The sequence below is a fragment of the Dryas octopetala genome, chromosome 5 (genome assembly GCF_963921425.1).
Source record: "Dryas octopetala chromosome 5, drDryOcto1.1, whole genome shotgun sequence".
In the NCBI taxonomy this organism is placed as follows: domain Eukaryota; kingdom Viridiplantae; phylum Streptophyta; class Magnoliopsida; order Rosales; family Rosaceae; genus Dryas; species Dryas octopetala.
Genome location: NC_141370.1, coordinates 21,300,946 through 21,313,476, shown reverse-complemented (window position 1 = coordinate 21,313,476; position 12,531 = coordinate 21,300,946). Strand labels below are relative to the sequence as shown.

The 12,531-nt window shown below is 34.9% G+C and overlaps 1 protein-coding gene and 2 pseudogenes across 1 annotated transcript; 2 read left to right on the top strand and 1 right to left on the bottom strand.

The window, feature by feature from the left end:
* Positions 1 to 5,713: 5,713 nt before the first annotated feature.
* On the top strand, positions 5,714 to 7,261 carry LOC147285692 (codeine O-demethylase-like; annotated as a pseudogene).
* Positions 7,262 to 8,067: 806 nt separating this feature from the next.
* LOC147285691 (codeine O-demethylase-like) lies at positions 8,068 to 9,545 on the top strand (annotated as a pseudogene).
* A 296-nt stretch (positions 9,546 to 9,841) lies between these two features.
* Positions 9,842 to 11,722, bottom strand: LOC147285690 (protein LATERAL BRANCHING OXIDOREDUCTASE 1-like). The gene is made up of 4 exons (XM_086244635.1): positions 11,460 to 11,722; positions 11,054 to 11,301; positions 10,449 to 10,776; positions 9,842 to 10,267 (listed from the first exon to the last, which is right to left on the bottom strand). Exons 1-4 carry the CDS (start codon positions 11,691 to 11,693, stop codon positions 10,031 to 10,033), a joined length of 1,047 nt encoding a protein of 348 aa, XP_086100761.1. The 5' UTR covers positions 11,694 to 11,722; the 3' UTR covers positions 9,842 to 10,030.
* Positions 11,723 to 12,531: the final 809 nt, after the last annotated feature.

Sequence of the window (12,531 nt, the reverse complement as noted above, 5' to 3'; positions counted from 1 at the left end):
TGCAGTGTGACCCAAATTGGAGAGGGCCCACCACGTGAAGGAAAAGGAGAAGAGAGACTGAGGTGAGGCTGGACTGATGCGCGTGCCAGATGTGGGCACCGCCTATCTGCCCCTCCTTCCTTCCACGCGCCCAGATGAACGAGCACATCACCAACAGTCCGGATTAAAAGATCGTTTGTCCATTTTTTTATGGGCCGGTTTTTGAATTGTGTGGCCCAAATTAATGGACCGTTGAGTATCAATGGTCCAAATTGCTTCTTTTTTTTTTTTCCAAAATAATTTTAAAATCGAAAAAATTACATAAATTTTTTTAAAAATTCCCCAAACCCTCCAACGGCTATATTCTCAAATGGGTCTATATATACCATACAACACCCATAATTTTTCATCACAAACATCAACCTTTCTTTACCAAATTTGAACAAAAAAATTCATGTACTTGTTCTAGTATTTAGTTATTTTAGTGTGGTTTCTTTTAAATATTTGTCGTCGTTCGTATCAAGATTGTCATCGTCGTTCCAAATATATTCAATATTAACCTTATTTTAAAAATCTCATTAAAATAAAACTAAAGGTATAATTTTTATAATTATTTGAGTTTTAAATTATAAATTAAACATTACTTAATCAATATTAACCATATTTTAAATAACACTGAGACCCAAGCACCATTAGAGTGAGAAATGAGTCTCAACACTATTTAAGACCGAAAATGGGTTTTGGGTCACAAAATTTGGATCTCCTCATAGTAGAAGGCCTTATGCAATAACCTAAAATAGCTCAAATCCTTTCCAATTTTTTCTTTGTCCAAAATATAGCCCAAATTCTCAATCCTAATTAACATACCAGGCCTGTCAAAATAAAAGCCCACAAAGGATTCAACAAAAATATAAAGAACCCCCAGATGGCTTCCAAATGTAGTGCTCCCATATAAAAAATCATACAAATATGTTCAATACATCTCTGGCCAACCATGACCACTTTGTCAAGATATAAAAAAAAAAAAAAAAATTTGTGTATTACATGTAAACATACAAGTGTGGCTTTCCTTCTAGATGTACAGAATACTATGAACAAACTGCATGGTGCCTTTGTACATGCGGTGAAATCAAAATGTAAAGAAACCCCACATTTTTCTTTTCCCACCCATATATAAAACATTTTTCCTAAATTTTTCAACTTTTCCAAATAGATTACTATTCAAATTTGGAAAAATTCTTATATAGACTGTAATTTGCTAGTTTGTTAATTACTTAATTAGTTTAAGGCTTTGCTTAATTAGTTGTTATTTGATGTGATAATTCATTGGTAGTGTGATATATAATTACATGCATATATATATATATATTAAAATAACACATTCGATCCCAAGGAAAATGTGATGAATATAATATGAAAAAGCCAAGTTGTTGGAATTCTTCATCTTTCTCGTGCAAGTTTCTTAAAAAACAAATAAGTAAAGTTCTTCTGCCTTGTTATGTGCAAGGAGGAAAATTTCATTTTTTGGGGAGGGAGAAATTTTATCACAATACCAAGACGTTTTCGTTAAGATTTCAAAAATTTCGGCGAAATATTCGGCTTTGGGAGGAGTTGAGGCCGTGAAGGGAGGAAGAGAGGAGGGGCTGGGTTTTCGGCGGCAGAGGGCGAGAGATGGAGAAGCTTGGTAGTGCTCATGCCGGCGAGGGAACTCGCAGTTGGGTCTAGGTTGGTCAGGAAGTGGCCGGCCTAGCCATGGCTGGGCCATGGCTGGGCTAGGCTGGCTGTGTGCAGCATCGCGCGAGGGAGAGACAGAGGCTGCATGAGAGAGGAGAGGGAGAGGGTGGTTGACTGGTTGCAGGTGGTCGGCGCTGGTGAGCTGGGCTAGGGATGGAGATGCTGAGAGAGAGAGAGAGAGAGAGAGAGAGAGAGAGAGAGAGAGAGAGAGAGAGAGAAGCACGGGGATGGAGAGAAAGGAGAAGAAAAAAAAAAAAAAGGGAAAGTGGGGAACCGGGTTTTGGGGAAAAAATGGAAAAAAAGAAAAAAGAAATAATAAAATATAAAATATAAATTTCCATTTGCAAAAGAAGCTAACAACTTTGGGGTTTCATTGACTTGGTTGCACTTAAAATTTTTAAATCAAAGGTCCAAACGTTCTGTAAAATCTCGTGAGCTCATATCGATAAATTTTATTTTTCTACGATTTCAAATTCATTTATTGCCTTCCAAAATTTCTCAGAAAAAATCTAATATCTCTAAATTAACAAAATAATTATCAATAAATCACTTTTTACTCCAAAATAAATTATAAACCAATTTTCTGGGATCTCACAATCTATTTGGATTGTGTTTGGTTATTTGGTTAAGGGGTTTAGAAAATAACAATACATGTCATTTTCTTATTTGTCCACATATGTTTTAAGGACAATTGGATTTAAAATGATTAAATATCCCTTAAAAAGAGATCATTTTTATGTAATTGTTAATTAGTGAACCATTTTTATTTAAGGTCCATTGATTTTAACTACTAAATTTCAATAACTTTTTAGTTTATGTACAAAAATTAAATAACATTTTAGATTATGTGCTCGTTGAAAAGTCAAACAAAATAATAAAGTAAAAGACATTAAAATTTACAAATATTACATCACATGCCACTACAATAAAAAAATAAAAATAATATTACATTAATTTATACTATATTGTATTAAAAAAAAATCAATACAGTCACAACTTAACTGTGACTGTCTTGGTAAATTGAAAAAGACAAGTCACACCACTATACTATGTATTATTTTGAGTAAAAGTATTGTTTTGACCTCTATTTATATTATATTGTAGTATAATTTCTCTAAAAATAATGCAATTAAGTCACAACTTAACTGTGACTGTCTTACAATTTTGATGTGACTGTCGTTCAGTCACAATTAAATTTGAAGTTGTGAGTGTCGTACAGTCACAACTAAATGTGAAATTGAGACTACATTAGCAAATTTTCAAGATAATATAAAAGCCTCAAGGGCAATTTTGTGAAAACCTTATAAATTTTAACTAACACCCATCATATGTGGGTTAAAGGACAAAAATGTCAAATAGAAAATGCTCAAATTAAAGGGGCCAACATATTTGTGACATAATCTAAAAAACTACATTTAAATTTAGTAGTTCAATTGAAATATTATATGGTCTTCATGCTATACAAAAAAATTATTAGGATTTGGTATTTAATCCTAATTTTCTATTTTATTTAACAGTATTTACCTCCAACACGCATTATATTTATCTTATTTAATACTTCTTTAATTCATGATTTAATATTGTAATATAAATAAATTTGAGGTGTTATTTATATCATTATTAATTAGTGACCCATTTTTTTAACAATATTTGTCTCCAATACGCATTATATTCACCTTATATTACATGAAACCTACTATATAATTTAGTTTCTCCAATGTTTTTTTTATCAATGTAGTATATAATATGTTAAACAAACATATGGTTAAGTTTCATTCAAAATTTTCGTATTTTGATAGCAATTTTCATTATTTTTTTTAATTTTGTCGAAATCAAATTTTCCATCGAAAATTTCCTCAAAACTGAAATTTTACTCTTTGGTTATGTGTAACCCCGGCCTTGAAGTAATTGCTCTCAAGCCGGCCAAAAGATACTAAATTATTATTAAGTTTGTCATATGCAAGGAATAAAATTTCGGGTTTCGAGGAAATTTCGATGGAAATTTCGACGGAAATTTCAAAGATTTTTAAATTTCGACAAAAATTTGACGGAAATGATGGAAATTGATATCAAAATATGGAAATTTTGAATGAAACTTTACCATATGTTTATTTATCATATTATCTACTAAATTGATAAAAAATATTGAAGAAACCAAATTATATAGTAGGTTTCATGTGATATAAGATAAATATAATGCACGCTGGAGACAAATACTGTTAAATAAAATTAGTATAAATGAAATTAGTATATTATCTATACTCTATAATATATACACTAAACCCTATATATTTTATAATCTATATTCTATATTGTTTAGGATATGGTATATGATATTAAGGTTTAAGCCCTTTAGGGTGCTTTAAATTATTTTTTATATAAAAATATATTATAGTTTATTAGTTTAGGGTTTAAAAATAACTAAACGAAACTCCAAAACGGGCGAACAAAACTCCAAACTATTTTTTTTCTTCACAATTAACCCAAAGGCCCCAAACCCCAAACAACCCTAAACCTTTTCTTTTTTTTCTTTTTTTTTTCTTTTTTTTTTCTTCTTTTTCTTTCCTTCCTTTCCCTTTCCTTTCTTTTCCCCCGAGGCTCCACTGCTCCAGCAACCCCCATTCTTCATTTCTTCTTCTTCTCTCTCTCTGCATCTCCCCCCGCCGTCGCCCCCTGCTCTTGCCCCGTCGCCCCTCTGCCCTCGCCCCCTGCCCTCGCCCTGTCGCCTGCGTCGCCTCTCTCCCTTGATCTCCCCCTGCCGTCGCCTCTCTCTCCCTCGATCTCCCCCTGCCGCCGCCTGCCGCCACCCCTCTTTCTCCCTCGATCTCCCCCCTGCCACCTCTCCATTTTTCTGCAAAAAGCCAAAAACCCAGCTCCAAAACCAGAATACCAGATGTCCAGATCTCAAATTCAATGGGTTATGGGCACCGTCGAAATTTCGACGATTTCGGCGAAATTTTGATAATTTCGACGAAATCATCCCGAAATTTTAGCAAATTTGGGTTTCGATTTCGACACCCCCAAAAATCGAAATTTTCAGCGAAATTTCGCCGAAAACTTCGAAATTTAACACCCTGGTCATATGGTACCTACCACTGACATGGCAGACTAAATAAATTAAGAGCATGCTACTCCAATACCTAACTCCATTAAACAACTAATGTTTAGTTGTTTAAGCTATTAGCCACTAACTAACTTCTAATAAGCTGTTAGTTGTACAGATTGAGGTGGCTAATATTCAATTCATTTGCAAATTTCCCTCCAACCAATATTTTTGCATTAGGAGCCTTTTTCTTTACTAAGAATGCATAATTTACACTTGCTTAAATGGTGAATATGCATTAAAGCAGTACTATTAGCATCAAAACATGTCAACTTGATACATCACCCTTTGCCTAAGATACAAAGAACTAAACTTGATAATTATTATTAAGGTTGTCATATGGTACCTAGCACTAACATGGCAAACTAAATAAATTAAGAGCATGCTACTCCAATACCTATCAAAGCAAACCAAAAACCAATTTCAAGGGCATCCTAACTCCATTAAGCTATTAGCCACCAACTAGCTTCTAATAAGCTGTTAGTTGTACAGATTGAGGTGGCTAATATTCAATTCATTTACAAATTTCCCTCCAACCAGGCTTTTTGCATTAGGAGCCTTTCTATTTACTAAGAATGCATAATTTACGGTAAATATTGCACTGTTTGTATATCTGCCTTTGGGGCTTTCTTAATATCATGTTCTTTCGACAAAAAAAAAAAAACAGTAAATATTGCACTGTTTGGGGAATAACACAAACTAACTTAAGTTTATGATATTAGTTGACTTTGATAGGTATTGCCATACTGGAGTAGTGGCATGCATGATGCATCAAAGTGGAAGAATTTTTTATTAGAAAAAGATAATCTCTTTATCTACTATTAAAGTTAACCATTCACGATCATCATATTATAAATTCTCTAGTCACCCCCACTGGATCATAGTAGAGAGTACAAAATGAGTGTCCAAGAAATGTCCATCAATGGTGATCAACCACCACCTGAATATATTGTTAAGGAAACCAGTTTTGGATCCATAGATTCTTCCCCATCATTAGCTCCAATTCCCATCATTGATATCAGTCTCTTCTCCCCATCAGCACTTGATTCTAACCAAGCAGAGAATGAACTAGACAAACTTAGATCAGCACTCAGTTCAGCAGGGTGCTTTCAGGTTATAATTTCTGTAATTTTCTTGTGCAGCACTTTGCATGGCACTAGATGTTAAGTATACTTATTATCTTTGTGCATGTCTTTCTTGGGCTTATTTTCACCTTTTCTGAAGGAACATATGGAATTATTTGTTGGGTTTCAGGCAATAGGTCATGGGATTTCAAATTCATTCCTTGACAAGGTACGTGAAGCTGCAAAACAATTCTTTGCACTTCCAGTGGAAGAGAAGCAAAAGTACTCCCGGGAACTTTCATGGATCTGAAGGATATGGGAATGATGTCATAGTCTCGGAGAAGCAAGTTCTCGACTGGTCCTATCGTCTAACTCTCAGAGTATTCCCAGAAGATCAAAGAAGGCTTAATCTTTGGCCAGAAAATCCAAATGATTTTAGGTACACCTAACATTATTGATTGACTAGAGAATTCATTATAGAATTTGTTTTCACTAGAAGCATAAACTTATCTAGCGCTTTTGGTTGAGGCTTTTGTGTCATTGAAACATCAAATACTTGTTATAGCTAGTTAAAGTGCCTCTATTGACAGATGAATGGCATATAAACTGCAGAGAGATCTTACATGAATATTCAACAAAGATAAAGTTTGTGATGGGTCTTCTCTTCAAGGCCATGGCGAAGTCGTTGAATTTGGAAGAGAGTAGCTTTGCAAACCAGCTGTTTGGAGAGCAAGCCCTGATGCAAGCAAGATTCAACTTCTATCCACAGTGTTCGAGACCCGATATGGTTCTTGGTCTCAAACCTCATACAGATTCAGGATTGACAGTTCTCTTGCAAGACAGAGATGTGGAAGGTCTTCAATTTTTGATAGATGACAAATGGGTCAGAGTACCCATTGTTCCTCATGCTCTTGTTGTTAATCTTGGTGATCAGATGCAGGTTAGTATCATTTACACAAAAGGGTTGGATAGCATTCAAAATTTTATAATCACTTTTTTGTGAATTCATGCAGATTATGAGTAATGGGATATTCAAGAGTCCGATGCACAGAGCAGTGACAAATACTGAAAGAATGAGGATGTCTGTGGCCTTGTTTAATGAACCAGATCCTGAAGCAGAGATTGGTCCTGTGGAGCACTTGATAGACGAGACAAGGCCAAGGTTATACAAAAATGTCAAAAACTATCTTCGTATCAACTATGAATGCTATCAGAGAGGGGAGATAGCACTTGAAACTGTAAAAGTCTAATTTTTCTTCTGTATTTTTGTTCCTTGCAGCTAATTGTGATAAGACTGAAATTTTACAAGAATTCTTACCCTTGTTACAGTTTCAAAAATGTCTTAAATCTGAAAATTTAGTTGACATGGTGTACTTTTAAGACCGCCCAACAGGATCTCAACTGCAACGTACCCAATTTGAGCTAATCTTGAACAGAGATGTTGCAATTATTGTCTTTTTCTTGATAATATTGGAAACTTTCTTTAGTCAAACATATGAAACATTAATCAGCTGCACTGACTTAAAAGAAGAAATAGAAAGAAAATATACAACACTGTCCTTTTTCCTCAAAGCCAAATCTAACAATGTTGCAGACAAAGGCAGCTAGCCAACTACATTAACATACGACTCAGTCCTACATTAACATAAAAACTGTCCTTATTCCTCAATTCCATTACTCATTATCTGCAAAAACTAACATAAAAGTTCAAAAAGGGAATTCAGTCCTACATGTCTTTTGCCTTACCCAATTAAACATGTAGTGCAGTACCTAAAAGAAATTATGTCTCAAGAAGACTACATCTACTGATCTACATGGCATGCATGTTGTAGCTCCAGAGGATCATGTTGAATTAGATGGATGTGTTTTTTTTTCTTTTCTTAACTAAAGCTAGCAGAAATTGTTCAGACTGGTTTGTCTCTATAGTGAATGTGATGACTACGAACATGCCGTGAAAAAGATTCTGAAGAAATAATAATCAAATTGTGCTAGTTGTTCTGGTAGTGGGATATATAGTTTTACAATTATAACACTTTCCATGGAAAATGTGACGAATAAAAACTGATAATTAAAGTGGTCTGTGCGTTGTTAGAAAAAGCTTATCCCGTTGTCTACAGTTAAGTTGATCGATCACGATCATCATATTATAAGCCCTCTTGTCACCCAGTCACACCCACAGAGCACAACATGAGTATCCAGCAAATGTCTATTAATGGTGATCAGCCACCTCCTGAATATATTGTTAAAGAAACCAGTTTTAGATCCATAGATTCTTCCCCATCATTAGCTCTAATTCCCATCATTGATATCAGTCTCTTCTCCCCATCATCACTTGATTCTAACCAAACAGAGAATGAACTAGACAAACTTAGATCAGCACTCAGCTCAGCAGGATGCTTCCAGGTTATAATTTCTGTTTAATAAATTGAAGATTTCTATGCCTAGAAATTTTCTTGGGCACTACATATTCTTTCTAAATGCTGCAGGGGAGCATTTTGCTAATAAATATATGCTAAGTAACTATATAATGTTTGGTTTCAGGCAATAGGTCATGGGATTTCAAATTCATGTCTTGACAAGGTACGTGAATCTGCAAAAACAATTCTTTGCACTTCCAGTGGAGGAGAAGCAAAGTACTCCCTAGCAGTTCATGGCTCTGAACCTCATCACTCGGAAGGATATGGGACCAATGTCACAGTCTCGCAAAAGCAAGTTCTCGATTGGTCCTGTCGCCTAACTCTTAGAGCATTCCCAGAAGACCAAAGAATGCATAATCTTTGGCCAGAAAATCCAAATGATTTTGGGAACACCTAACCATTATTCAATATTGATTGACTACATAATGCATTAATGCATATGATCATGGTTTTTTTTTTTTACTAAAATTATTAAATACTATAAATCAAAGAGGAAATGGCAATATGGCATATATAATCTGCAAGTGACAAATGCACACATTGTGATTCATGGAAGAACTGTGAAATATATCATTTCTATATGGTGAGCTTTTATTGATTTTATGCAGAGAGATCTTACATGAATATGCAACAAAGACAAAGTTTGTGATGGCTCTTTTCTTTAAGGCCATCGTGAAGTCGTTGAATTTCGAAGAGAGTAGCTTTGCAAACCAGCTGTTTGGAGAGCAAGCCCATCAGCATGCAAGATTCAACTTCTATTCTCAGTGTTCGAGACCCGATCTGGTTCTTGGTGTCAAACCTCATACAGATGGGTCGGCAATGACAGTTCTCTTGCAAGATGGAGATGTAGAAGGTCTTTCAGCTTTTGATAGATGACAAATGGGTTAGAGTACCCATTGTTCCTCATGGTCTTGTTTGTCAATTTGGGTGATCATGCAGCTAAATATATTTAACATAAATTGGCTGGATAGTATGCAGAAATCATAATCACTTTTTTATAAATTCATGCAGATAATGAGTAATGGCATATTCAAGAGCCCAATGCACAGGGTAGTGACAAATACCGAAAGAATGAGGATGTCTGTGGCCTTATTTAAGGAACCAGATCCCGAATCAGAGATTGGTCCAGTGGAGCACTTGATAAAGGAGACAAGGCTAAGGTTATACAAAAATGTCAAAAACTATGGTCATATCAACTATGAATGCTATCAGAGAGAGGAGATAGCACTTCAAACAGTAATAATCTAATTTTTCTTTTCTTAAAGCTCATTTGTGATGAAATTATGAAGTTTTACAATAATTGATCATATTGTATATCTGATTCACATGTTAGCTAAGGCCTTTTAGTGTTACAAATGATGTTGCATTGTGGAGTAATTAGAGATGGTGCAAATAATTTGAATCAATGTGATATGTTAAGATGTTATATCTGCTTTCAGCATATTGTATGTTATTATGTTTTGTTCTAATAATACTGGAAAAGTTCTTAAATCAATCATATGAAGCATCAATCAACTCCACTGATGTAAGAGAAGACTAAGAGGGAGAGAAAAATATGAGAGAAACACTGTCCTTATTCCTTAAAGCCATTTCTCACAATTCTGCAGACAAAGGCAGCTAGCCAGCTACATTAACATATGACATAGAAATATAGAATATATGATTCCTTGACAAGTTCATCTAATGTAAACATCAATGTGCTGGACAGAGGAGAAACAGAGGGGAATTACAAATTACTTTTTTACTGCATCAAGAGCAACCAACCCTTTCTGATAACAATGGTAGTTGAAAGCACCATAGTTCTTCACTGTTTTATATAGGCTTGGTCTTTTCTCATCTACCAAGGCATTCACTGGACCAATCTCTTCTTCAGCTGCTGGCTCAATAAGCATGGCCACAGAGACCCTCATCCTTTCTGTGTTTGTTGTGACTCTGTGCAGTGGGCTTTTAAATATTCCATTACTCATTATCTGCAAAAACTCACATAAAAGTTTTTGAAAGAAAATAGTTAAATTCAGTCCAAGAGTGCTTTTGCCTAACCCAGTTAAACATGTATCAGACCAAGGTGACAATTACATAATTAAAAAGATCAAATTCCAATCATAATTTAGCTATTAGGCCAAGAACTAATAAGAATCGACTACAATATACCTCCATTTGATCACCTAGATTGACAATAAGAGCATCTGGTATTATAGGAACTCTGAACCATTTATCATCTTTGAAAAGTTGAAGACCTTCAACTTCTTTGTCTTGCAAGAGGACAGTCACTCCTGACTTATCTGTATGAGATTTGAGGCCAAGAACCATATCAGATTTGGGACAAGGTGGGTAGAAGTTATATCTTGCTTGCAACACAGCTTGCTCTCCAAAATGATTCAAGAAGATATCCTCTTCCAGTTTCAGTGACTTTGCCATGGCCTTAAAGGAAAGCTCCATCAGAGACCTTATCTTCGTAGCATATTCAATTAAGATCTCTCTGCAATAAAATGAATCAAAGCTAGTTCACTATATAACCATGAAAGTAATCTTGCATTTTCATTTCTAAAGACAACCAATAGGTGATAATTAATTAGTTAGATTTGCATTTATATCATGTCATTTGTGATTTTGTAAAGAGGGCATTCACTAACTAACAATAGCATTGCTCTTGTTTCTTCTATGTTCCTACGAAATTTTAGTCCTATATATGTAAATGCTGAGAGGACTTTATTTCATTCATAACCATAAATATGAGATGAGAAGTTAAGATTTACCCAAAATCATTTGGCTTTTCTGGCCAAAGATTGAGCCTTCTTTTGTCTTCTGGAAATACCAATAGAAAGAGGCGATTGCACCAGTCAAGAATTTGCTTATCAGAGACTACCAAGTCACTCCCATATCCTTCAGCTTCACGAACTGCTCGAGAGCACTTCTGCTTCTCTTCCACTGGAAGTGAGAAGAACTCTTTTGCTGCTTCACGCACCTTGTCAAGGAATGGCCCTGAAATCCCATGACCTATTGCCTGATCAACACACTCAAAATCAATCAAGGAGTGTATGCTATGTAAAACCTTGGAATTAAGATCAAAATCATCAAAACAAATAACATATATACACCATCAAGAACAAGGAGTACTCTTTAATTATTAAAGGGAACAAATTAAAAAGATGATGATGGGACCTGGAAGCAACCCCATGAGCTTAGAGCTGCTCTTAGTTTCTCTAGTTCATCTTCTGATGACAGGATCAGACTGATATCAATGATGGGAATCTGAACTAATGGAGGAGAAGACTCCACAGAACCAAAGCTAGTTTCCTTCACAATGAATTGTGGTGGTGGGTTGTTTTCAATGGACATTTCTTGGACATTTTTGGTCAGTGATTCTACCTCAGCAGGAAGAACAAACTCAGCCATGTTGCCCCCTCCCACCTGTGAAAAATGGGTATATGATAAATTGATAAATCCCAAGCCACACCAATCAAATATATATATATAAGAGAAGGACTTACATGCAATGCATGCTACCTGCTATTCCCTCCTCCCTTCTTTCTCTTTTCTCTCTCCTCCTGTGTAATACCACTTATCTCCGTTATTCTCAATATAAATATATAGATTGTGCTCTTAACGCATATTTTTTGGTCAAATAACGCATGGCTTATTTCAATGTACCATTACCATTTGCCTTGTCCTGACTCCCGTCTGTGGTGTGTTCACGCATGGCTTCCACCTCACTCAAAAGTGATCTCATTGTTTTTGGAATCATATGAGAAAGACAATGTTTTGGGTTTAACAGTCTCATCTTGTTCACTCTATTCTAGTAAGTTTTTTTCTTTTTTTGTTTTGACTATTCAAGTAAGCAATAAAGTTGACTATTTAATTATTAGAGCATACTCTAATACGGATAAATAGTAAATAAATATGATCGTGGACATTGATATAATGCAAACACGGTATCGATATATCATCAGCTCACTGCAACATATTTTGATTTCGGCTACAGCACATTTTAATTTCGTGTGTCGACACCCACATTTATGCTTATTTTTTGTTCATCCGTATTAGAGCCTATCCCTTCAGTTACTTATGCAAACTTTTTTTTTTTTTTCAAAGATTACTTATGCAGACTGATGTTTGAATAAATGGTACTGAGAAATATTTGAATAAGACTTCTTAACTACGTGTATATGGTAATCATTTAATGCTACAGCATTACATGTATTGCTTACTTTAAAAATAGGAAACTTAATTAATA